This window comes from Armigeres subalbatus, chromosome 2 (genome assembly GCF_024139115.2).
Source record: "Armigeres subalbatus isolate Guangzhou_Male chromosome 2, GZ_Asu_2, whole genome shotgun sequence".
Taxonomy (NCBI): Eukaryota; Metazoa; Arthropoda; class Insecta; order Diptera; family Culicidae; genus Armigeres; species Armigeres subalbatus.
In genome coordinates this window covers 5,140,077-5,167,903 of record NC_085140.1, presented here as the reverse complement: position 1 = coordinate 5,167,903, position 27,827 = coordinate 5,140,077, and the positions used below count along the sequence as shown (strand labels likewise).

At 38.6% G+C, this 27,827-nt stretch overlaps 1 protein-coding gene across 1 annotated transcript; it reads left to right on the top strand.

Annotated features, from left to right (window-relative positions):
• Positions 1–4,329: 4,329 nt before the first annotated feature.
• LOC134208807 (uncharacterized) lies at positions 4,330–6,181 on the top strand. Its single transcript, XM_062684753.1, has 3 exons — positions 4,330–4,363; positions 5,584–5,676; positions 5,765–6,181. The coding sequence occupies exons 1-3, from the start codon at positions 4,330–4,332 to the stop codon at positions 6,061–6,063; spliced, it is 426 nt and encodes a 141-aa protein (XP_062540737.1). The 3' UTR covers positions 6,064–6,181.
• Positions 6,182–27,827: the final 21,646 nt, after the last annotated feature.

Here is a 27,827-nt window from a genome sequence, read left to right as displayed (position 1 = left end):
ATTGTGTTCGTGCTCGAACATCCGTGAGAAACATGTTCCGAGGTTGTTTTATGACTTTTTGCAAATTAACCCGAATGATTCGCGAAGCTTCACGAACATTTTTTGGGCTCTTTTTTTTTGTTTTCTCTGCGAGTAGTAGGTAGGCAAGAAAAAGGCAAAACAAATGTTCGCGAGTATTTTGTATTGCCTCATAGTTTTCCACCACTGCTCTCCAGCCATCTTCAAGAGACGCTGCGCCTAGCTGCTCTTCCGTTGACGTGTTGTACACCGTCGAGAGTTTTGAGCGCAGGCATACTGCAACGAGGTAGTGGTCGGATTCAATATTCGCACTGCGGTAAGTGCGGACGTTCGTGATGTCGGAGAAGAATTTACCGTCGATTAGAACGTGGTCGATTTGGTTTTCCGTTTCTTGGTTAGGTGACCTCCATGTGGCCTTGCGGATATTTTTGCGAGGAAAGGTGCTTCGGACTACCATTCCGCGGGAGGCTGCGAAGTTAATGCATCGTTGGCCGTTGTCATTCGATACGGTGTGCAGACTATCCGGTCCGAAGACCGGTCTGTACCTTTCCTTCCTTCCTACCTGTGCGTTCATGTTGCCGATGACGATTCTGACGTCCCGTAGTGGGCATCCATCGTATGCCTGCTACAGCTGTGCATAAAAAGCTTCTTTCTCGTCATTGAGTCTCCTTTTGTGTGGGCAGTGCACGTTGACGTTGCTATAGTTGAAGAAACGGCATTTCATCCTTAGCTTGCACATCCTTGCGTTGATTCACGCGTAAGCGCATCTTGCCCAACACTATGAAGCCGGTTCCCAGCTCGTTGTTAGTGCCACAGCTTTGATAGAAGGTAGCCGCACGATACCCGCTTTTCCACACTTTCTGTCCTGTTCAGCAGATTTCTTGCAGCGCTACGGCGAGAACGTCATAGTTGCGAGGATGTAATTCATCGTAAATTATCCTGTCGCAGCTTGCGAAACCTAGCGGCTTGCAGCTCCATGTTCCAAGCTTCCAATCGTGACTTTTTTGAGAGTTTTGAGATGAGAAATCGTTTTTTGTTTCTTCCTCGTATTGTTTTTCTTTTCAGGTTTAGAGAAAACAAAAGATAAAAAGGTTTTTTTCCCTTATCGAGATTCATTTAAATTCACTCAAAGAGGTTTTCTTCTTTTCCAAATTTAAAAACCCGATTAATCCACCTAGCACTGCTAATTCCTCTTATGCAGAATATTTTTAAATATGAATGAGTGTTTTTGGCGTGTTCGCATAAAATATATTGTGTTGGCCATAAATTCCGATCCCAATTTTCAATAGCAAACAATGGGACAGGAACATCTTGCGAGTAATTAGACCAATGCTAAGTTCCAAAAGTTCCAAAAGCCTATACCTATACGTTTACTTAGTGTAAGCGAAAGGCAAAAAGTTCAATAAATAAATAAAAACTAGGGATCCTATCTAGACCAACATTTGAAAAGGGCGTAACAGCCAAAATTTATTCTTTCTGATTCTTCGTCTACATATAAAGCTTCATATGTGGACGAAGATTCAGAAGTAATAAATTTTGGCTGTTACGCCCTTTTCACATGTTGGTCTAGCTATAAAGATAGATATGCGAAAGACGCCATTGTGATCCGATCGAGCATTGAGAACTGTCAAAACGTGAGCCAAATGAACGTTGTTATTGTTGCAGATTGAGAGGTATTGAGATTGTTTTGAAATAGGTTTTAAGAAAAGTTTCATCGAATTTGTTTTACTTTCGCGAGTAAAAGTAATCTAGTTTATGTATCGTGTTTTGCTCATTTGTATTTCACTTTTATTTTATTGACAATGCTTATTTACACACTGTTAGTGGACAGACAAACACATTCCAGATTGTTATCAAATGCAAAGTCATATACAAGCTTCAACATTTTTGGCTGCGGCAAGTGCTAGGAGCGTTAGCTAACAAAAGTAACAGCGTTGCTAAATCGTCTGGAAAAGTATTTGCATATCTCTCATTATAGGATCCCTAATGAAAACCATTCATATCATTAGGAATTTATATTCCAAAACTAAGGAAACACTTCCGTCAAGAGCGCTGGTAATGTGACAAGTACCCAAGTACCTGGTACCACGTTACAGGGGAAGTGTACCGGATTTGGCCACCTTAGTGCCTAATTTGGCCAACCCTGAAAAATGCATATTTTCCACAAAATGTCGATCAGTTTCAACAGCAAAGAAAGATAAGAGATATATCTCCTGTTAAAAGGGGATAAAACCCTCGAAAATTGCTTTACTTTTGGAGTTATGTGAGAAACTGGGCAAATTAGGAACATGGCCAAAACTGGTACAGTTACCCTATTTCGATTTGTTCTCTTGAAAACTAAAAAGACCATGTTTCCGCATTTACATGACGATGACGGAAATTACGCAGTATTGAATCACACAAATGCAGTCAGCACTTGAAATCACTCAGCAAACATGCTACTCCACCAAGAAGTTAGTAATAACTGCTTCAGTCGTGCGCACCTACAATAGACAACACGTCTTCATGACTCAATTTAAACTCACCGTCAGACAAACGATACGATCGAAGTTCATAGCTGATTAGTTATTCTAATTTCTTCGTTCTGCAATGGAAATGCAACAAAGAGGACATGAACTTTGGCTTCACCATCGAACCCATTATTTTCCAAACAGTCGGATCGATTAAACATGCAGGCAGGCACCAATAGCACAGAAGCAAATAGGAGTTTTATTTACGTTCAAGTGACAGCAAAGAGTGAATCTTTATTCTTCAGAACACGCGGCAGGCGGTCACGCTCGAAATTCAAATGAACCATTTATTACATCCATCAGACATGCCGTCGTCGTTCCCGACTTGGTTCGTCATCGTCACGATCGCTGACTTGATCGAGTCTATTTCTGTCCCGGCCAGACCAGCCAGCAGCAGATGGCATCAGCCTAAAATATAATGCCCCCCCAAACGACGACAATGCATATATTGCAAACGGGTCGTACAACTAACCACACGGGCCTCAGCTGGAACACAAATGAGATTGAGCGATTCAAATTAAACTTAATTTAGTGGATTATTGCTCCGGACCTTGGCTTCGCATCGTCAAACTACGCCGAGAACAGCTGTCTGTTTGGTTGCAACGCTGGAGTGTGTAGTGCCGGGCATTTTGGCCGTAGACGAATCAAATCGAGTGCATAATAACGATGTCTGAGACTCTTGTTTGGTTCGCACGGACCTTTACAAATTCATATTAATAAAATTTATTTCTGTGAAAATCACAATCATTTTTTTCATGTAAATAATAGAGGCCGTGGGTAAACTAAACTTCATTACAAGAATAGAGTGTATTAATAAATGCAACAAAATGTTGAATATGAGTTTGTCAAAAGCATGGATATTATTCGATTGCTTTTATTACGATATTAACTTAACTTTGAAATTATTTTTATCATTCATTTGTAAAATGCAATCTTCTTGTTCTTAGTCAATATTTTGGTAGTTACAATGATGTTCTAAAATAATGATTATCTATATTTACGAAGATGCTAAAATTAAAACTTCGAGGAATGAAACCCCCCAATTTGTGAGTACAATCAGCTTTAAGTAGATTCGTGACGAATTTCCACAATTGCGCCACAAACCCACGATCATCTCACTCACTGATCGATTGTCTATTGGTCGAAGGGATTTGAGAACGCGATTCGTGACTTCCATCCTGCAACAAAGCATCACCCCGGATCGATAGACTTTGTAATAAGGAAAGATACTCGCATACTTCATCATCACCACCAATGACCTAGATTCTTGAGATTCCATAATTGAAATCGCTGCTGGCGATCGCCAGAACAATGAAGCTCTTTTATTAGCCCTTTCCAAGTGTGTTTGCGATCGTTAATTAGTTGTTCTATCGAGGGCTAAATATTATTATAGAGGGACAATGCGGTAATAGATTTACGCTGAAAGTAGCCAACAGTGTTTGTAAGCTCAGATAATCTTTTTCACATCTGATGAGTGCATAACTATAATGAAGAATGACAGCCGCTACCTGTCTTCACAATGAATACGCAATTCCATAATTGTAAAGATAATCTGTTAAATTAATTAACCGCCGCATGCATCATTTACGATTGGGTCGTTGCCAATCGTTGACTTTATCACATCTAGGACTAATGCAGAAATAATAGAAATATCCATGAACTGCACTTCAACGGACGGCAATGGCAGACACACAGTTGAATATATTGATATGACCGGGCATTTCCGAATCATTGTTGTAGCAACACGAGGAAGTTACTTTTAGCGAGGTCGATCTGATCTTATCCTTATCACAACACGAATATGTACAAGATATTGGCTATTTGCGACGTAGAAAGTAAGAAAAAAAGAAACAGATTTGCCAAAAACGTTACAAGAAAAAAAACTTTAAAAAAAGATATAAAAGAATAGTACGCAAAAAGTTCATTTGAATTTGGTATTCTGCACTTGTATTATCAATTGTTAATTATATTCTTGTAAGTAAATATACTTGATCTGATTTATCTTTTTACAACTCAAACCAAAATCAAACCGTTTTACTTTTTTCCAACTGTCAAATAATTGTTCGAACAACTTCACACACGTTCAAACAAAGCAGCAACCGAAGCGTTTTCTTGGGGGCGGAGTCAATATTCGTCCAACTGCTTGACTGGTGTGTACGTTGCATTATGGAGCGTACACACGGTCAAGCAGTTTGACCAACATTGACTCCACCTCTCGTTTATTCAAACATCCATCAAGTTTTACCAACAACGGCACGAACAATCAATTCATTCGACCAACAATATCACACACGAACGACCGAAGCGCCAACTTGAGCACCAACCATCAACAAATCTATGGAGAATTGTGCAACTTCACTACAAATGCTCAAACATGTTCGGCGAACCTTGACTCCACCCGCGACAACTCAAACCAAAATCAAACCGTTTTAATTTTTTCCAACCGAGCCGCCAACTGTCAAATGGTTGTTCGAACAACTTCACACACGTTCCAACAAAGCAGCAACCGAAGCGTTTTCTTGGGGGTGGAGTCAATGTTCGTCGAATTGCTTGACTGGTGTGTACGTTACATTACGGAAAGCGGGGACGCAACCAACCGATCCCATTCTATACACAATTCATTGGGGTCCCAAAACGATCAGAAAACCTTGATTTCACTTGATTGGATGAAGTAACTCAAACTTGACGAAAACTCAAATGGGACTGCTACGCGAGTACCGGCGGATACATACCGCGTAGATCACATCAACTTCGACTTCAACGACTTCAGCGAAAACCGCGTAAAAAAACCAGAATAATCCACCTAGCGGTGATGGTGTCTTTCTCGTGTATTGTAAAATGTAACAAGAAAAGCACATAACAGAGGTTAAAATTGCACTTTACGGAGATAGATTCAGTTGTTTCCATCAATTCACATTTATTTGCATTTCATTTGAATGCATTGCAGCAGCTTTCGAATGGAACTGCAAGTCGCTAGGTTTCGGAGATTGCGACAGGATGATCTATGATGAATTACATCCCCGCAACCTCGACGTCGTGGTGGAAACCTCGACAGAACAGAAAGTGTGGAAAAGCGGGCATCGAGCGGCTACCTTCTACCAAAGCTGTGCCACCACCAACGAGCTGGGAACCGGCTTCATAGTGTTGGGTAAGATGCGCCAACGTGTGATTGGGTTGCAGCCAATCAACGCAAGAATGTGCAAGCTGAGAATAAAAGGCCGTTTCTTCAATTATAGCATCATCAACGTGCACTGCCCACGAAGGAAGACGCGACGACGAGGAAGAAGCGTTCTACGCACAGCTGGAAAAGATATACGATGGATGCCCACGGCGAGACGTCAAAATCGTCATCGGCGACATGAATGCACAGGTAGGAAGGGAGGAAATGTATAGACTAGTCATCGAACCGGATAGTCTGCACACCGCATCGAATGACAACGGCCAACGATGCATTAACTTCGCAGCCCCCCGGGGTAGTGCGAAGCACCTTCTTTCCCCGCAAAAATTTCCACAAGGCCACATGGAGATTACCTAGCCAAGAAACGGAAAACCAAATCGACCACGTTCTAATCGACGGTAAATTCTTCTCTGACATCACGAACGTCCGCACTTACCGTAGTGCGAATATTGAATCCGACCACTACCTCGTTGCAGTATGCCTGCGCTCAAAACTCTCGACTCGCTCTCGACGGTGTACAACACGCGCCGAAGTCGAACGCCGCGGCTAAACATTGGGCGGCTACAAGACGGTAGACTAGCCCAAGGATACGCGCAGCAGCTGGAAGTGGCACTCCAAACGGAAGAGCAGCTAGGAGAGAGACCTAGGAGAACGTGCGAAGGACATAATTTTACCAGCTCCGGATCTCCAGGAAACCCAGGAGGAGATTGGCCGGCTGAAGAACAACAAACCCGGGCAGAAGCCATGATAAAAGAACAGGCAACAAAATCAAAAATTTGCACCGAAATATCATTTGAACATCAAGATATGCTATGGATAAGAACAAACTAATGGCACATGATATTGATCACTTCTTACAAATAGCATAACTTGATCTCCTCATGATATTTTAGTGCAAAATATTGATATTGTCGTCTGATCTTTTATCTCTTATATCAGCGGTTCTCAACCTGGGGTACATGTACCCCTGGGGGTACCTTTGCTAGCCCCAGGGGGTACCTCGGTCAAAAATGCGTAATGGCGGACTTAGTACATTCCAATCAAAATATTGATAATGTTTTGATAATTGTGTATTTTTTTATTTCAAAACATTGTCTTGTACATAATATGCATAGCGAAGCCGATTGAATCCTGACCTCCACAACCAACACTCCGGAAAATCGACACATACTTTATGGCAGCAGTTCTCAACCTGGGGTACATTTACCCCTGGGGGTACCTTCGTTGGTCCCAGGGGGTACCTCGGTCACAAAGGCTTAATGGCGGATGTATACTTAACAGTTCCAATAAACATTTATTGATAAAGTTTTTATAATTTTTATTCTATAAACGATGTACGATCAGAAAATCAAATACTTCTGAATCCTGCCTACTCCGACCAGCATTGTGTATGAAGGGATGGCACATTGTATGGGACAAAAGATCAAAAGGGTAGGACGTAGAATCAATTGATAATTTTCAATGTGATCTACCTGATCGGGATAAAATGATGAATAATACGGTAAGAATATGCTTCTGTACTGAAATTTTGAATTTTAAGGTTCGAAAGTCTATATTTTGGAGACATGAAAGCAACGAAAAGCTCAGTATCTTCGTCGGAAGAGCTTTGGAAGCCTCGGAAGCCTCCTTTCAAAATGCTTGGAAGCCTTCTTTCAAGAGGCTAGGAAGCCTCCTTTCAAGAGACTCGGAAGTCTCCTTTCAAGAGGCTCGGAAGCCTCCTTTCTAGAGGCTCGCCCAAGAAATATTTTAAGTTTTATAAAGCTCTTGAAAACCATAATTTTCTCTACAAGAGTGTTATAAAACCCGTATAAAGCCAAGATGTTACTAGGGCGGAACCCAGTCAACATTTTGGTACCTATAACTCTTGATATAGGTTATTATATAAGAACTAACTTAATCGTATATAATGCACAGATTGGCTATATACGTACCAAAGTGGAGGCGATATAGGTACATACGAGTTTTATTTTACGATTTTTCCCGACATCAAAAGAACATTATTACGATTAAACATAGAATATAGAAAATAAAAAAAAATCCTATCATCACCAAGTATCGAACATGCGATCTTTAGATTTGCAGGCGGATACTCCACCACTGCACCATACTGCACATCTTGAAATGAGATGGATTTTTGTTCAACATAAACTACACAATTTATATCTTTATAACTGCTTGAAACGTCTACAATCCATTTGGACTGAAATGGTTTCGATTGTATTACGATTCATGTAGGCATGCATTTGCACTGATATAGGATATTGCAAGGAATATAAGTCATTACGAGTTTTTATTTACACAATTACGATTGATTTTCACTGCGATAAAAATGATCGTATACGATGCATTCAATACAACATTGTTCGACAATAATCTGACAAAGTTTGATATGGAATGCGATTTATATTTTTGATGGATGCAAATGCGACTTTATTTGCTGTTTGTTATACGATATGTGGTTTACTGGGAAGCCTCCTTTCAAGAGGCTCAGAACGGAAGCCTCCTTTCAAGAGGCTCGGAAGCCTCCGTTCAAGAGGCTCGGAAGCCTCCGTTCAAGAGGCTCGGAAGCCTCCTTTTAAGAGACTTGGAAGCCTCCTTCAAGAGGGTCGGAAGCCTCCTTTCAAGAGGCTCGGAAGCCTCCTTTCAAGAGGCTCGGACGGCTCCTTTCAAGAGGCTCGGACGGCTCCTTTCAAGAGGCTCGGAAGCCTCCTTTCAAGAGGCTCGGAAGCCTCCTTTCAAGAGGCTCGGAAGCCTCCTTTTAAGAGGCTTGGAAGCCTCCTTTCAAGAGGGTCGGAAGCCTCCTTTCAAGAAGTTCGGAAGCCTCCTTTCAAGAGGTTCGGAAGCCTCCGAAATTTCTTCTTTATTGTAGGAAGCTTGATGTATAAACTTAATTAGAATTGGAAAGTTTCACGTCCGTTTTTCATATATCTTATAAGGTACCCCGGGGCAAGTGAAAATACGGGGTAAGTGGGTACTATGGCTGCCGATGAATCGATGAACGTTTTTAATGGTAACAATGTTCTAGAAAGTCGAAGCAGGACTATCAACGAATCCACCCGACACAAAAATATTTGGAATTAAAACCATTTGAGGCACCATGCTAATGCTATTGTTTGATCATGACTTAAAACTCCCGGGAAAAGCTATTACTTTTATTTTGACTCAATGGATCTCCAACAGAATAGTCGTTCCTAAATGTTTCATTGATGTGGAAGGCGAATAGTTTGAGCAAATTAATAATTGTGTGGCATCAAAAATGATTCAAAAATTTAAATTAAAGCCAAAACTAGCAGTTTTCACTTGACTTTGATTCTTAACATACATGGGGCAAGTGGGACATACTTGAACAACATTTTCGATAGAACAATTTTAACTGCTTTTAGATATTTGTCTAGTGCAAAATAACTTTGCCATTCATATATCATATGGATCTGAATCAGATGTGGTTTGATATCATTGGTTTCGTTGTTAAAAAGTATTTTACAGTTCATTAACAGATGTTTATTTTTTATTTTTTAAATTATCTCCCGAACGAAAAAGAGCAATGGTTATAACTATACGATATATTTCCGTTTACAGTGCAAATAGTTTATTTATTATGCAATAGGTCAGCAGGTTTTGTTTCGTGTTTTGTTATTTTTAAACTTGCATCAGATTTACAGATTTTCAGATAAACAAAGTGCTTAACATATAAATTGGAAATTTCGTTGAAAATGAATGAAAACTTTTCTTTTGAAGTATCTTGATTTATGTAATAATTCGTGTTCTTAACAGGGAAATATGAATTCGAATGGTGAATAAAGATTTACTTATCCTTTCCACTTTAAACATTTGGTACAAAAGTAAGCTAATAGAAAGCAAGACAAGAGACAATTAAACAGTGAGTCGGCTGTTGTCTTGTTTTCATTATAACATTATAATCCCTTTCTTGTTGCTAAAACACAAGTCCGACAAACAACCAACCTCCATCCATGATCTGAAAATACTACGACTCAGAAATAATATTAACATTATAAACTCCTTTAATTAGTTTCATTTGATAGTATAAAGCAGAATATGTCCCACTTGCCCCGTTTGAAGGGGTAAGTGGGTCCTACAGGTGAATTTATTTCTTTCACTACCAATATTTTTTGCAATTACGTCTACACTTCAACAACGGAAGCATATAATGATGTATTCATGGTTAATGTTCTGAAATACTCTGTTTTCGAAGTATGCGTTAACAATTTCGCTAAACTAGCGTTTTTTTAGGTCCCACTTGCCCCGGGGTACCTTAAGTTAAACTTATTAAGAGGGGCTACATCAAAGAATGCAAAAGTTCGAAGGGGTACCTCTCAGAGAAAAGGTTGAGAACCGCTGTTTTAGAGGTACATCGATCCTAAAAAAAAATAGTTTAAAAAAATTAGGCCCTCATGTCAAAGCACACGCCTGCCTGCATAATCTTTTTGAAAAGCTTCTCAAAATGGGTAGGATTATCAGATAAAAACAAAATAAGCATAAATAATCACTGTTTTTGTACCCTTTTTCATGAAAACCCCTCCCCACGAGGACCTATGATCAATCTTAGGGAACGCCCTGAAAGATGAATAAATTATCTTTCATAACTGCCCAAAAAATCCACAATTGCCCTAACAATAAGAAAGTTATAATGATTTCAATTTGGGGTCAATATAACCCCAAAGATTTTTGATAAAAGCACATGTTGGTCCACATTAATGTAAGAATATGCTAAAATGCTTCCTAAACAAATTTTTATACGTCCAAAATGTGTCGTTGGTTGATGATAGGCTACTGAACCTATATTTGGCGCTGTATGCATAAAACACACTAAAAGTTAGGATAATCGGTTGGAAACTAAAAAATTGGCAGCCTTCCAATGTGGCCTGGTTTCATATTGATTCCAGTGCACAGACAAAAGTTTAGAAACGACTTCAGCGAAAACCGCGTAAAAAAAACTCGAAGAAAAATCCACGTAAAAATAGTTTACATAGAGTAAAAAATAACTTTATATAATAACTGTTTACGGGAAAAGTGGGTAAAACCGACACCCTAAGCTTTTTTACAGTTCGCCAATCTATGAAGCAATTTTCGTTCTAGAAATTTCATACAAGCATATTTTAGCCCTTTATGCATCTGTCCATGAGTCTGGTCACTACTACTATGAGTTTTTTTAGATCCCCCCTCTGTCACGTTTTTTTGTATACCTAGTATATGTACTGTCACAACATCTTGGACCCCCTCCCCTTCCCTTAAACCTGGGACATCATTATTGAACGACTCCTGACAATATTTCTCGATAGAATTTGATTTCTGATGAAAACGCGAAATCAAATAAAAATCAACAAATTATTGTTATTGAATAAGCTCATACACGGTGTTCGAGCTTATTATGATACACCCACACCAAAATTTTAGATAACTCATTTCGTCAATGGTGATAAATGTTATTTTTGGTTTATTTCTACTGTAACGCATCTCCGCTAGTTACAAAATGGCTAGAAATACATGAAATCGAAAGTTTATTCAAAGTGAGTCAACATTCTATCAGATAATCACCTGAAATCAGATATTTGAAGTGGAGTCGGTTTTACCCACAATTCCCCATTTTTGATTTTTTTTTTTTTGAATTGTATTGCAAATTCCGCCATTATGCATTATGGTCCGCGGTACCCCCTGAAGCCAGCGAAAAGTACCCTCAGCCACCAGGGGTACATGTCCCCAGGTTGAGAACCGCTGTTTTAGATGGAAGCAAAGCAACCTTCAACAGTCGAAATCTGGTCACGTGAAACACTGAAAGAACTAAGATTAAGATACAAAAAAAGAAAGGGACAAATGTGGGATTGATCCCACAACCTCCCGCTTATAAGAAAGAAGCGTTAGCCACAGAACGCCGAGCTTTTGGAGTCTATGTGAACGAGTTGATATTTGTCGTAAAATATCGGTAATATCTTGCCTACATTCTACGGTTCAAAATCAGATCGCGATGAACACATATGTATGTACAATGCATCCAATAAGTGTTGATTTTCCCAATTAAAACCATTCGTCAGTCGAAGACGCCGAAACGACGCCACCATAGACGCCAGCAGACAGTCAATCGCATCAAATATGGAAAACGATCTTGATTCGCAATGAGTAACCCAGTAAGTGGACGCACCTAACTAGAACACTTATAGAATACACAACCCCTTCGCGCCAAACAACTCGGCCACCATCTCTCCAGGCGGCAACTGGTTCTCATTTTAGCAATCTCGGCACGGCGAACTGCAGCACAAAAGTGTGCCAACTGGTTGTTTTTCGGTTGACAAACGCACATGCTAATAAATTTGCAACATGAAAAATTATCAATATGCTAACCAGTAATCACACCGGTGCACCTTGTGCTTATCTTCTCGTTCAGAGAGGGTCTCAGCTTGACAGCCGTACACGCATATGGCCAGCATGGCGACAGCTGCAAATTCTTGTCTAGCAGATCGCATTGGCTGTGCAAACTATTATCGATCGTATAGCCAATAATGGAAATCGTGCAGATTCGCAAATACCCTAATGCAAGAGAGCAAGTCGCGCCAAATGGTGCTCGTTATTGCACTGAAGCGTCAGCATGCAGCAGACAACTGAGCTGCGGTGGCGTCTCAAGCTCATAAAAGCTGTTTACTTTTCTCAACGATTATTGGGTAAGGATATAGAAGAGAATGTTTGCCGATTGAAAGTGAAAATCGATGCTGGCGCCGTTGCTTCATCAAACTCGGTGCAAAAGGGACAGGCCAAGGTCCGCTAATTTGTAAGCAAAGAACATTCTGCTCTGCATCCTGCTGATGCGAGCGAGATGTGGGAGGAAATCAACCGCAAGTGATTCTGTAGAAACCGGTTACGTCATTTGTTGATACCAACCGCAGATGATTGCAAAGTCGAATTGATGTGGCATGACACATCTGTTTGGTCTATCAAGCTGTGCGAGTTAACTTTTAACTTCTGAGAAGCGCGAGTGACAATATGCAGTTACGCATATGTAGTGAGGACAGCCGGTATGTGCCCTTGGTTGATGACAGCCGGAAATTGGTGACTCGTAAACGAATTCTAAGATTGTACAGGGGCATAAGAAAATGAAAAAGACTAAATAATTCTCCCAGTAGTGCCAACATTTTCGGGTACCGAAACAATTTTCTACATAACTTTTGAACACAATGCACAATGGGAAAAAAATGTCCATGACGCGAATAAATTCAATATCTCAGTACGGGCGGATGGCGCTGAAATTATGACACAAATCGTGCAAAGGTGGTTAAGATCCCTGCACCTTCGTGTAAGACCTAGTTCTCCTTATTTGTTATGCTGTCCGGAATATCTTGGCCTTTTGAGTAAGAATTAGACAATAATAGAACGTGGGGTAAAATGTGCAATATTTTAGCTTCTTTAGTCGTGCGGTGGACAAAAATTACTCCACTCGATTACCTGGAAAATTCAAGATAAGACTAGTAATGCGAGGTTATTACTAAGCAATTTGAAGAATATGAGAACAGGGGGTTAAATCATCAAGAACTCAATTCCCAACATCTTGCAGTAAACAAAGCTCACATAACATGATTTTAGCAAAATTTCAGGTCAAATGTGTTATGTTTTGTCGATTATTTCTTACTCCGAACATGAAGAATGACATACCAAATATGGGACATTGGGGTAAAACGAAGTCTGGCAGCTTCGTGCAGTGAACTTAACCACCTTTGCACTATTCCCCAGAAAGTTCAAGGATTTGTGTCAAAATTTCAGCGCAATCCGTCCATACCGAACCGAGATATTGAATTTATTCGTGTTATAAACATTTTTTTTCCATTGTGCAATGGCTGATCGTAAACAAATTCTGTTAAGGATTATTGTATGAAAAGTTTGTTACAATTTTTCTTATCTTTGAGCACATACACACGGACGGACAGACATTTGCTCAGTTCATCGAGCTGAGTCGATTGCTATATAACACTATGAGTCTTCAAACCTTCTAAAAAGAAAAAGTTCGGTTTCTACAAGGGTTTTAGAATGAAATAATAGCCTTTCGGCAACCCTTTGTAGTACGAGAAAGCCAAAAATGCGGTGGCGAATTCTACCAACAGAGCAGGTGCATTTCATCCAGAACGAAAGCGAATTTTAGATTAAAATCAACACTAGCCGAAAATTATTTCGAATATGTCTCAAAACTAGTCAATATTTACATTCAAACATTCCAATGAGTAACGCAACTCTTCATAATTGACAGAGTAATTGTCATTCTAATTCCCACATAACGCTTAGGCTTCCCCATTATCTTATTGCCGGCACTGCCAGCCGAAGGTGACACATCAGCACGTGCTAAATTTAGATTTTTCTCACGTTTGCATGGCGGAAATTCTCCACAATTGTACAGCTGTGAAGTAATGGCCAGTACCTAGGCACAACAAACGTCTGGAATGCACGGGGTTTACGATTTTAACCGCACGAAGACGCCACCTTTGGCTAAGCAGTTTGTAATACCTAATTAGTTAGCTATTTGTCAGCTTATAGGGATTAAAAACGATGCACAACAACAATGCATGTTTTGTTTGGCATCATCCCAATAGGCGTGGCATACTGCGATGATTAACAATCGGGAATTTCCAATCGATCTTGGTATTGTTTTTATTGAAGACGACAGAGCTACGGTGATGGTATTTTGAAGCACCGCACATGCTACCCATTTAATTGTATGCTTTGAATTAAGTCCCACTATCGATTGGAAGCACGCGTAGGAGTTGAGTGAAGAAAAGTGATACCACTTAATTAGTAAGGCAAGCAACTTTCCTCATATGGAATTTGCTAAGACGCAGAGGCGGCAGTTTCGACTTACTTTTGATGCTTGAAGCAAAACAGCAATCTATAGTGTGAAACAGTTTCCAGTGTGATTGGAGATGTGTATATCTGTTTATAATGAAATGCAACACGAGAAATCACTTGATTTGTTGTTGAGGGATAAATATTCCAGAACAATTCAGTGATCAATTATCGACGAGCGAGCTACTTCGGTAATGTACAAACGCCCCCACATGTGTACCTTATAGTTGGTAGATGATATAAATTGCGTCTTATCGGCAGGAATGAATTAATGTACACGGAATATGGAAAGAATGTTTTACTACCTTCAAGTACGATGTTGATTTTAAAAATTGAATGGAAATGGAAAACGTACCAAAACCAGTAAAAAAATTCATTCAATACTATTTACGAGGAATGTCCGAAGAGATTCCTGGATGAAGATTTAAAGGACTTCATAAGGATTTCCAAAAATTCTACCATCTTCTTGGAGGGATCTCTTAAGGAATTACTGTGTATTTTTTTAAAGAAATTCCTGAAATAATTGGAAAAACAATTTCTTCAAAAAGTTCGAAGGAACTCCTTACCCAATTTCCGCAGGAATTTCTAAAACAATTTGCAAAAAAAAAAAACCAAAGAAATTCTCCTAAGAGAATTTTGGGAGGTATCACTGATACAATTTCTGAAGGTATTTTCGTAGAATTTGTATAGGAATTCCGACCAAATTTCAAAAGGAGCTTCCAAAGAATTTTTTTAAAAAAATCGGTAAAAAAATTTCTAAGGAATCCCTTGAGGTATTTCCGCAGGAATTTTCAAGATGCAAGTGTTCTCTATGCGTTATGCGAGTTAACATCGTTGCCGACCGGACTTTGTGGAATTCCATCGACGGTCCCATCGGTGTCAGCATTTTTGGAGTTGGCAACATCGGGGCGCATCAGCAGAACCAGGCGAACGATATCGAGGGCGATCATCGAACTTGTAGACTCAGCATACTTGTAATGTAGTTAAGTTGAGGAGAATCTGTGTCAAAAGGTCGAAGGTCAAAAGGTCGAAGGTCATAAGGTCGAAGGACAAAAGGTCGAAAGGACAAAAGGTCGAAAGGTCAAAAGGTCGAAAGGTCAAAAGGTCGAAAGGACAAAAGGTCGAAAGGACAAAAGGTCGAAAGGACAAAATGTCGAGAGGACAAAAGGTCGAAAGGACAAAAGGTCGAAAGGACAAAAGGTCGAAAGGATAAATGGTCGAAAGGACAAAAAATCGAAAGGACAAAAGGTTGAAAGGACAAATAGTCGAAAGGACAAAAGGTCGAAAGGACAAAAGGTCGAAAGGATAAAAGGCCGAAAGGATAGAAGGTCGAAAGGATAAAAGTTCGAAAGGACAAAACACCGAAAGGATAAAAGGTCGAAAACAAAAGGTCGAAAGGATAAAATGTCGAAAAGTCAAAAGGTCGAAAGTCAAAAAATGTCGAAGAAAAGGGGGTCGAAAAAATAACAGAAGGTTGAATGAAAAACAGGTCAAAAAATATTAAAGTTTCTCGTCTGAAGGCGGTCTTGGACGTTATAGGGTTACTAGTTGACTTCCAAATGAAACACAAACATTCACAAATCACGTAAGGGAGGGGGTTGAGCGAAGTGTGACGATCTATATAAAATTTTCAGATGTTTCTTACAAAAATTCAGACATAGGGGGAGCGGGAGAAAGGTTGAAAATTCCCTATTTTTGCGTTACGTAATTAATGGATCTTCCCTAATGTAACTCCCAACTTTGCAGCGTAACGTAAGGATTTCTTATAATAAAAATAAATGTATTTTGTACATTCGTGCATAGTTACTTAAAAACAAATTTTGTGAACAAAAACGTATCATCTTTTGAGCACATAAAAATAAAATTACTGTCATTAGAAGATGGTATGTTAAGCTAAAATTATATATTTTGAATCAATTGAATGAATTGATTTATATTTAATATTTTGAATATCATTTTGATGAAAATGAGTGAAGAACTATTTTCATGAATTACAATTGAAGTTATTAAAGCCTAGCAATACAAAAAACAAAAAATGCGAAACTCGAAAGAAAAGGTTATGAATAAAAGAATGAAAAGAATCAACAATGAAAATAAGGTTGAACACAAATAAATATAAATGTGCGTAACTCGAAAGAAAAGCCTTTGATTGAAAGAAGGAAAAATTCAGCAATAAAATATAATCAGGCGAAACACAAATAAATATAAATATGTGAATAAAAAGAACGGCCTATGACTAAAAAAAGGAAAAATTCAACAATGAAATATCAGGTAAAACATAAATGTGCAAAGGAATGGTTGATCAACACTCGACGTTTTGCCCAATTTTTTCGACCTTCGAACTTTTGTCCAACAACTGCAATTTTTATCATTTGTTCTTTCAACTTTTTTTCCTTTCGACCTTTTCACTTTCGACCCTTTGTCTTTCGACCTTTTTTTCTTTCGACCTTTTGTCCTTCGACGTTTTTACTTTCAACCTTTTGACCTTTCGACCTATTGACATTCGACCTTTTGACTCAGATTTTTTTTGTTTAGACATTTGACCTTTCGACCTTTCAACCTTTTGACCTCTTGGCTCAGATTTTTTTGTTTCGACTTTTTGACCTTTCGACATTTTGACTTTTCGACCTTTTGTCCTTTCGACTTTTTGACCTTCGACCGTTTGACCTTCGACCTTCGACCTTTTGTCCTTCGACATTTTGGCTCAGATTTTTTTGTTTCGACCTTTTGACCCTTCGACCTTTTGACCCTTCGACCTTTTGTTCTTTCGACCTTTTGTCCTTTCGACCTTTTGACCCTTCGACCTTTTGACTCAGATTTTTTGTTTCGACCTTTTGTCCCTTCGACCTTTTGACCCTTCGACCTTTTGTCCTTTCGACCTTTTGTCCTTCGACCTTTTGACCTTCGACCTTTTGTCCTACAACCGTTGAGGAAAATAAATCAGTTGATTGTGAACAGTGAAGGTTTTTTAAAGAAATCCGTGTTGTAGAATTATTAACAGGCGCCCGAATAGAGACCCGACGCGAGTGGAAACAGTATAATCCGGTGAAAAGTGAAAAAGTCTGGAAAAATCTCAATATTGTTAAAATCTTGAAAGTGTTGAATGAAACCAACTACGATAGAAAGTGCCGTACAGTTTGAGTAGTGAAGGTCACAAAAATAGTGCTGCAAAAATCTTAATACGAAATTAAAATTTCATTACGGTACCAAGAGCCAAGTAGTTAAAGTGAATTCACAACTGGTCACTAGAGCTTGCACCGAAACCGGAAAAGAAGTGCAGGAGACACAGTGGTTCACCCCCAATCGGCACCAAGGCCCTTAATAGTGCAAACAAAAAGGATCAGTTCTTGAAGTGCCTGCTCCCGCTTTCCCCATCGTCGAGGGATCTAAAACAAAAAATCCAAGGCAAATGCTGGCGTTGGTACTAATGTAAGTAACCATTTTATATTCTATTTTACAAAAAATACCCTAAAAAAAAAAGTTACTAATTTTAATCAAAGTCTAACCAATCAGTTTTAATCAAAGTGTCGAAAAAATCTAGAGTCGAATTTTATTACCAACATCTAATCATGAATCCAGCAGTTCCAATGACTACCCAACAATTCATGGACCTAGGAAAGGTCCCAGATTTCGTAAGAGATCTCCGTCCCTTTAGAGGAGATCCAACAAAACTAATTGACTGGTTATCTGACGTAGATGCGATTTTCCGCAGCTCCAACTCCTTCACCCAGGTTACCACAAAACAACCCATTCCGACCAAATCCAAACCCATTCCAGCAAAATGCTTTCAAAAATAATCAATTTAGCAATAATCCATTTCAGCAAAACGCTTTCCAAGCTAATCCATTTAGACAAAATTCATTCTCACAAAATCCATTCAGACCTCAAAAAACAGAACCTATGGAAGTCGATACTAGCCAACAATCAAGATTGATAAACTATGGCAATCGGCCTATGATGAATCTCAAACGCCCCCATCCACCATCCCAACAACAAAATTTCAAGCGACAAGCACATCCGCTTGAAAATGCTTACTCAAGCTACCCATACCCAGAGTACTATGATTATGGCTACGACGGTTATGATTACAGTTACTGTGGAGAACTTTATTGGGATGATACTCTGTACGACGGATTGAATGCACAACATGACCAACCGGTTAATGAAATCGAAGAAGCCTCTGGTGTCAACTGTCCAGAGCCCAGTACTTCGCAACAAGAGACACATTTTTTAGAGTGGCTCCCTCGTTGGTAACACCAACGATGCCCTATATAAATTTAAAAACAACTATAGGTGATTTCCCCTTTTTAATAGATACAGGTGCCAACGTAAATCTAATTCATCCTACGCTAGCTTATAATTATTCGTCATCCAAGCCTTATCATTTCTATGCAAACGGCATTGCGAGTGCCAATGGGAAGTTCAATGCTAATACAGCTATTGACATTAACTTTTTTAAACCATTATTGTGCTCCTTATTGATTATTGTGCCCAATTCCTCCTACATGACTTTCATCCATTTTTCCACGGAATTATTGGAACCGGTATTTTAAAAGCGCTGAGTGCAAAAATTGATCTAGCCAACAATAGTCTACACTTGTCGAAAGGCAATGAAAACATCAACATTCCACTGCTTCAATACTCCCCAGATTCAAAAGTAAAATCATCAAATAACATATCATATCAGGTTACACCACAGCCTAGCTCCGACGAACAATTGTTTAGAACGTCTAATCTCTCCCCGAATGAAAAAGCTAGTCTACTTGAAGTACTCAAACGGCATGAGCAAGTGTTCCATAAACCGGATGAAAATTTGACTTGTAGCACTGTAGTAGAATGTGCTATAAACACGGTTAACGAAATCCCTATTCACCAAAGAGTTTACCCATATCCAGCTGCATATGCAGAAGAGGTAAACAAACAAGTTGATAAACTTATTCAAGATGGTATTATAAGACCATCACGATCAGCATGGACATCTCCTGTATGGATTGTCCCGAAAAAATCAGATGCTTCAGGGGAAAAGAAATTTCGGATGGTAATTGACTACCGAAAGTTAAATGAAAGAACTATTTCAGACAAGTATCCGATGCCTGAAATAAATTATGTGATTGATCAATTGAAAGGTCAAGAATATTTTGTCACCCTCGATCTAGCCTCTGGTTTTCACCAGATCAAGATGAAAGATAGTGATATCGAGAAAAGCGCATTCTCGATCAATAATGGCAAATACGAATTCACTCGTATGCCATTCGGTTTGAAAAATGCTCCCGCAATATTTCAACGAGCCATCGATGATGTATTGAGGAAGTACATAGGAAAAATTTGTTACGTCTACATTGACGACGTAATAATTTTCGGAAAAACGCTAGAGGAAGTTTTATTAAACTTAGAATTAATTTTGGAAGCTTTGGACGATGCTAACTTAAAGGTCCAACTCGATAAATCCGAATTTCTACATAAGGAAATCGAGTTTCTAGGATATATTATTACGTCGGACGGCATTAAACCAAATTCGAAAAAAATCGAGGTGATCGAGAACTACCCTGAACCTGCAACAATCAAAGAAATAAGATCATTTTTAGGGATGATGGGCTACTACAGACGGTTTGTAAAAGACTTTGCGAAAATCGCAAAACCCCTTACAAACCTTCTAAGAGGGGAGGTATGTACGTCGAACAAGAAAATAAAGCTAAATGAAAATGAGAAAGCTTGCTTTAGGAAGATGAGAAGTATTTTATCCTCCTCAGACGTACTGATTTACCCCGACTACAAAAAACCGTTTTTGCTTACGACAGACGCATCCGACTATGTCATCGGAGCCGTACTGTCCCAAGGCGAAACAGGTAAAGCCAACCCATTCACTTTGCCTCTAGAACTCTTTCTAAGTCCGAAGAAGGATTCTCGGTACCGGAGAAAGAGATGTTGGCAATTTACTGGGCGTTACAAACTTTCCGAAACTATCTGTATGGAGCGAAGTTTAAGATACTAACAGATCATCAACCGCTAACATTCGCTTTGTCAGCTAAGAATACTAATGCGAAATTAAAGCGCTGGAAAGCATATTTTAATGAACATGACTATAGTATCGAATATAAACCCGGTAAGACTAATGTTGTTGCTGATGCACTCAGCAGGATTGTTTGTTCTATGTCAGGAACCCAGCACTCTGCATCTAGTTCGGACCACTTCTTTATCATATCAACAGAAACGGCTCTTAACGTATATAAACACCAAATAATTATTAAACAAGGTCCCGATAAAACTGAAACTAAAAAAATATTCGGGTCTCATACTAGAATAACTATCTCCATCAACAATATTAATGAAGCTTCTATTTTGCAGGTACTTAAAGAAAAATTCGATCCTTCCGTAATAAATGGCTTATTAACAACTGAACCAATCATGGGTCAGATACAAGAAGTTTATCGCAAACATTTCGGCAACCAAAAAATACTAAAAATTCGATATACACAGAAATTATTACAGGACATCGAAAACGAAGATGAGTAATGGAACATCATTCAACAAGAACATAAGCGTTCCCATAGATGTTCGGAGGAGAACGCCAACCAGATTTTCCGAAAATATTATTTTCCAAAACTAAGGCAAAAAACTAATGATCTTGTGACCAACTGTCAAGTTTGTCACGTCACGAGAACAAATATGACAGGAAACCAATCAAATATCCACTTCAAAAAACCCCTATACCAAGTGCACCTTTCGAGATAGCACACATAGACATTTTATTTCTGGAAAACCACCATTTCCTAACATACATTGACAAATTTTCAAAATTTGCCCAAATTAAACTAATTCAATCACGAGCAGCCGTTGATATAGTCCCAGCAGTGAAAGAGAGTATTAACAAAGTATCAACCACCCAAAACACTAGTTATGGATGGAGAAAAATCATTCGGCACTTATGGTTTAACTAATAATAGCATACACTCCTCAACCAAACACACCCCTACAGAAGTAATACTTCCTTCTTCAAGATCCACAAAAATAATTGAAGACGTTCATAAAAATTTAAAAAAGAAACAAACCAAAGACTTGACTTTCCACAACAAAACGAAGAAACATGTCGACCTGCAGGAAAATGAAGACATTTATGAAACAACAAGAGCCAGACTGAAACACAAACCACGATTTAAAAAGACAAAAATAATTAAAGTTAACAACAGCACTGTAAACGTTGAAGGAAACAGAAAAGATCACAAAAACGACTTGAAAATACGTAAGATTTAATTACCCCTCTTTCTCTCTATCTTTTAACCACAGACTCACTATACTACGACATATATCGACCCAGACGCTATCACTTCAAAAAATAGACAGTCCAGCTTTAGCATTCAACCATGGCATCGGGAGAGTTAGAATTCAATTTTCATATTACATACATCATTTTAATTTATCTTCGGTCAAAATGTACATTCAGAAATTACAAGCAGATTATCATGAAGAAGATACAAACCAGTTTTCCGATCTAATTTTAGATAAATTTGAAAAGATCAATGTTTGTCTCGAGAATTTAACCCCAGGTAGAAGGTTTAGACGATGGAATGCTTTAGGAACAGGATGGAAATTCATTGCAGGTAGCCCAGATGCAAACGACTTAAAGATTATAAATTCTTCCATTAATATGCTCATACAAGACAATAATGAACAGATCAGAATCAATAGAGAGATAAATTTACAGATGAAGGAAACAGTTAGCAAAGTAAATGATGCCATTAGATTATATAACATTCATGCCTCCGAAACACATACAATAAATATCCTCTTCAACTTAAATATTTTACATGAGAAATTAGAACAAGTCCAAGATAGTATATCTTTTGCAAAATTAGGTGTATTAAATGCTAACATACTAAGTGATCAGGAATTAAAACTTCTAGCAGAAGACATAACTAGACAAAATGTAACCATCAATTCACCAATAGTCGCCACCAGTACCCAAGAGATCGCCATTCTTATCAAAATGCCTCAACTCGCCTCCAGCATGTACAACAAAATCCACATCTTCCCAATACTACTCAAAGACGAGCAGATATATCTGCCACATCAGAAGTATTTGGTACACAAAACAGAAATCTATGTAGTAGATAAACTAGACACGAATATTTACGATATCAATGATCTACGGCAAGACACTTCGACATGTATCCCAAATCTGCTAAACGGGATTACTGCAACTTGCAATTATACAGAAAATACAACCCCAGGAAACATTATTCCCATAGACGATCATCACTTGTTGATACACTCATCAGCCGCATTCACCTTAAATGCCACATGTCAGACAACTAGAAGAAATCTATCCGGATCATTCCTAATTTACTATGAGAATTGCGAAATACAGATCAATAACAGCAGATTCTCCAACACCGCTAAAAACATAACAGCGACACCTATCAATCTGTCTTTGGATGGCATCTAAGTCTAGAGCATTTACTCAGCCTACATTTAGAAATGCGAAAAGCGATGGAATACATTCATCTCAACAATAGCAGCCTACAATGGCACTGGCCTGATTGAACTTTATACGGAGGAGTCTCCCTCCCCCTTACAATAATTGGTATTATTCTGTTCTATCTCTTCTTCTCTTCTTCTTCTTATTGACATTACATCCCCTACTGGGACATTGCCGCCTCGCAGCTTAGTGTTCATTAAGCACTTCCACAGTTATTAACTGCGAGGTTTCTAAGCCAAGTTACCATTTTCGCATTCGTATATCATGAGGCTAACACGATGATACTTTTATGCCCAGGGAAGTCGAGGCAATTTCCAAACCGAAAATTGCCTAGACCGGCACCGGGAATCGAACCCAGCCACTTTGTAGCCGCGCATCCTACCGCACGGCTAAGGAGGGCCCCTTTCTGTTCTATCTAGTTATCTCTAATAGATTCTCCAAAATCAACATTCAACATGAGTCATCACCCATTGACGTTAGTACATCTACCCAAAGCCATGATCAGCAACTCCACCAACAGGATACAACAATATTCGATGTTCTTCGGACGGAACCTCAAATCTAAGGAAGGGCGAGTTAACGTCTTTGCCGACCGGACTTTGTGGAATTCCATCGACGGTCCCATCGGTGTCATTTGGTAGTACCCACCCCTCCCTCACCTTTTATTGTAACAAAGTATAACACAAGTTGGACCTCCCCCTCCCCCCAAAAGCGTTACGTATTTTGTGAACAGACCCTTATTCTTCTACCCGAAGGTGACAAACGCTGTTCAGGCTACCCTAAAGCAGCATGGTTTCCAGGCAGTCTATAAAAGTGGGAACACTTTGAAGGATCGTTTATGTACTTTAAAAGATACGATTCCGAGAGAAGAATTGTCTGGCATATACGCAGCGCCATAGCGTGTGGTTGGCCAGGTTGGCCCCCGCCAAGGGCGCCAAGTCTTAGGGGACGCCAAAATCCAGAACTATGGGAAATGATGACAAATCTTTTTACTTGGTTGGATACTACTTGAAATGGAACTTGAATTGAACAGGAAACACAATTGAAAAGAAAAATGGAACAAGTTTCTGAGGAAGAAGTTCTAGATGAGGACTTCAATGCAAACACAGAGTTGACTGTAAAAACCGTGTCAACCAATGCCACCAAACTACCCACTTCAGGAGTTGATATATCTTGATCCGAACTAGCGTTGATTTTTTCTTGATTCGTCTTGGTCCAATCAATATTTCTGCTGCCAGCTGATCAAGGTTTCCTGACGAACAAAAAGGAAAAAAAAAATCGTCGAAGGTGATTTTCCGATCGTAAACACCACCTTCCATAGCGCCTATCTTATCCATGACATTCCGTGACATTTTTTTAATTTCGCTCTCATGGCTTAGACTTTGTATTTAGAACAATGATCTGTTTGACAAAGTTCTAGAATCTTTTAAGCATTATATGTTAATCAAAAAATCCGAATTGTTAATAACTTCTGAAAAAAGTCCCACGACATTTTTTTTACATTTCCCGTCACTTATCTCCAAAGTAATTTCCTGAGTTTTTTTTTCAAAAGAATCCTGTAGGGTAGAGGATACGCGTATAGAGATTATTATCATGGGAGAAAAAAACATTGGATAGGAGAGCGGAGACTGGTTGAGAGGCAGAAGAAGGACGTCAGTTTTGTGACTGATGTGGTAGAATGTGGATCGGTTGAAAAAGTGTAAAAAAAGAAAATAGTTTGAAAAAAATATAGGTATTGAATATTGATTTTGATGTGATTTGTGTTTTAGTGACTTTATTGGTGACTGAAGAAAACCCGATAATGGCGCAGTCGACAGGATACAACACACATGTTCTAACTCTATTTTTGAGTCAACCACTGATATTTGTCATGCAATCATGGATAGAGCTTACCAGGCTTTAAAAAAATAATTCTGCAGCAAAATCAGTAAAAACTTTCTTCTATTTACAAGTTGTAACCGCAGAAGAACCAACTCACTCTAAGATCCTAATCACTCGAAGATTCTATTGACTTTAGACTGATTTATCTGGATCAAACGACATGTAGAAAATACCAGAGACGTTCCAACGCGCTCGAAACTTAGGTTCGCTTTCAATTGTTTCGCATCGTAACAACCCACTCGAAGATTGGATTTACTTTCAACTGATCCACCCGGATCAAACGTCTGCTCTCACGTAGAAGACATCAGAGACGTACCAACACTCTCAAAGATTGGATTTAATTTTAACTGATCCACCCGGATCAAACGTCTGCTCTCATGTAGAAGACATCAGAGACGTACCAACCCCCTCGAAGATTGGATTTACTTTTAACTGATCCACCCGGATCAAACGTCTGCTCTCATGTAGAAGACATCAGAGACGTACCAACTCGCTCGAAAGTTGGGTTTGCCAAGTGGCTGAATTTCAAACCATACCATTTTCTGATACAACGTTCTCGATCTTCCGAACAACTTTGTTGTGTACGTCAACTTCCAAAATATCATGTCAACTACCAAAATCTCATAAATTTCGAGATATCTTACCCAAATTGTATTTCAATACAAACTAGCGCCACCAAGTGGCTGAATTTCAAACCATACTAATCTCCGATCAAACGTTTTCGACCATCCGAACAACTTTGTTGTAAATGTCCACTACCAAAATCACATAAATTGTGAGATATCTTACCAAATGGTATTTTCATACAAACTAGCGCCGCCAAATGGCTGAATTTCAAACCAAACTTATCTCCGATACAACGTTTTCGACCATCCGAAAAACTTTATTGTATATGTCAACTACCAAAATCTCATAAATTGCGAGGTATCTTACCCAAATGGAATTCCAACACAAACTAGCGCCGCCAAGTGGCTGAATTTCAAATCATACCAATATCCGATTCAACGTTTTCGACCTTCCGAACAACTTTGTTGTACATGTCCACTACCAAAACCTCATAATTTGCGAGAAATCTTAGCAAATGGTATTTTCATACAAACTAGCGCCGCCAACGATGCAACGTTTCCGACCATCCGAATAACTTTGTTGTATATGTCAACTTCCAAAATCTCATAAATAGCAAGATATCTTACTCAAATGGTATTTCCATACAAACTATAGCGCCGCCAAGTGACTGAATTCTAAACTTCACTAATCTCCGATACAACGTTTTCAACCATCCGAACAACTTTGTTGTATTGTCAATTTCCAAAAACTAATAAATTGCGAGATATCTTACCCAGATTCACTTGTCATAAGACGAGTTTATACAATCCCATTGAATTCCACCACTTAATTGTATCTTGACAGATACGTATTTCGACCTCAACAGTAGGGCCGTCTTCAGTGTCTCGTACTTGACTCGACTTTCCATACAAACTAGTGGCTGAATTCCAAACTATACTAATCTCCGATACAACGTTTTCAACCATCCGAACAACTTTGTTGTATATGTCAACTTCCAAAAACTCATAAATTGCGAGATAACTAACTAGCATGCATTTTCCATACAAACTAGCGCCGCCAAGTGGCCAAACCATACTAATCTCCAACACAACATTTTCTTTACAAAAAAAATATTTTCATAACAATAACATTCTTCAACAGCCCTGTACTGTTGTCATATTGCAGGAATCTTCAACAACCCTGTAGGCATATTTTAAAGTCCCACGTCACCAACTCAAGCACAAACCGGTACAAAATAATACAAAGAAACTTACTTGAAAAATGCGGGAACAGGAAGCCACATTTGCCGGAGCGTCAGCCGAAAAAAATAAACCAAACGATGGTCGTCAGACAAAATCACTATAGTACTAAAAATAATACACAAATGGGAGCACAGATTCAATCCGCTCGGCAGCCCTTACTTTGCACCGTTCAATGTGGAAAAACGATCCATAAAAAAATGAAAAACGATCCATAAATAACATCTGAATGTTCCATAAAACCATAAAATAGTTCGAGAGATTCCATAAAGAATATTTTTATGATCCATAAAACTTTAAAAAATGATCCATAAAAATATATTGATACATAAAATTTCAAATTTGCGCAATTTATATCCTGATGATGATCCATAATTTTGGTCATATGATCCATAATTTTGATAATGTGATCCATAATGCTTAGAAAGAAGGCCAATGAAACTATATTAATTGATAAGAAAATTATTTTGAGCTTTTTAGTGGAATGTTTTTCACCTGTCATAAGACGAGTTTAAACAATCCCATTGAATTCCACCACTTAATTGTAGCCTGACAGATACGTATTTCGACCTCAACAGTAAGGCCGTCTTCAGTGTCTTGTACTTGACTCGACTTCGAGTCAAGTACAAGACACTGAAGACGGCCTTACTGTTGAGGTCGAAATACGTATCTGTCAGGATACAATTAAGTGGTGGAATTCAATGGGATTGTTTAAACTCGTCTTATGACAGGTGTATATTAATTGATCCACATATTTTATAAAATCTATGGATCATTTATCAAAATTTATGGATCATATCACCAAAACTATGGATCATTTGAACAAAGTTATGGATCAAATGGCCAGAATTATGGATCATATTACTGAAATTATGGATCATCATCACGATAAAAAATACGCAAATTTGAAGTTTTATGGATCAAAATATAGTTTTTTATGGATAATTTTCCAAAGATTTATAGATCATTTGTCATATTTTCATGGGAAAATAGCAAGAATTGTATTGTTTTTCTTGACCATGTTAATGGAACATATTTCCCAATTAATTGCTAAATTTTAGCTTAGTTATGGATCGAAAAATTATTCTTTATGGAATCTCCTTAACTATTTTATGGATTTA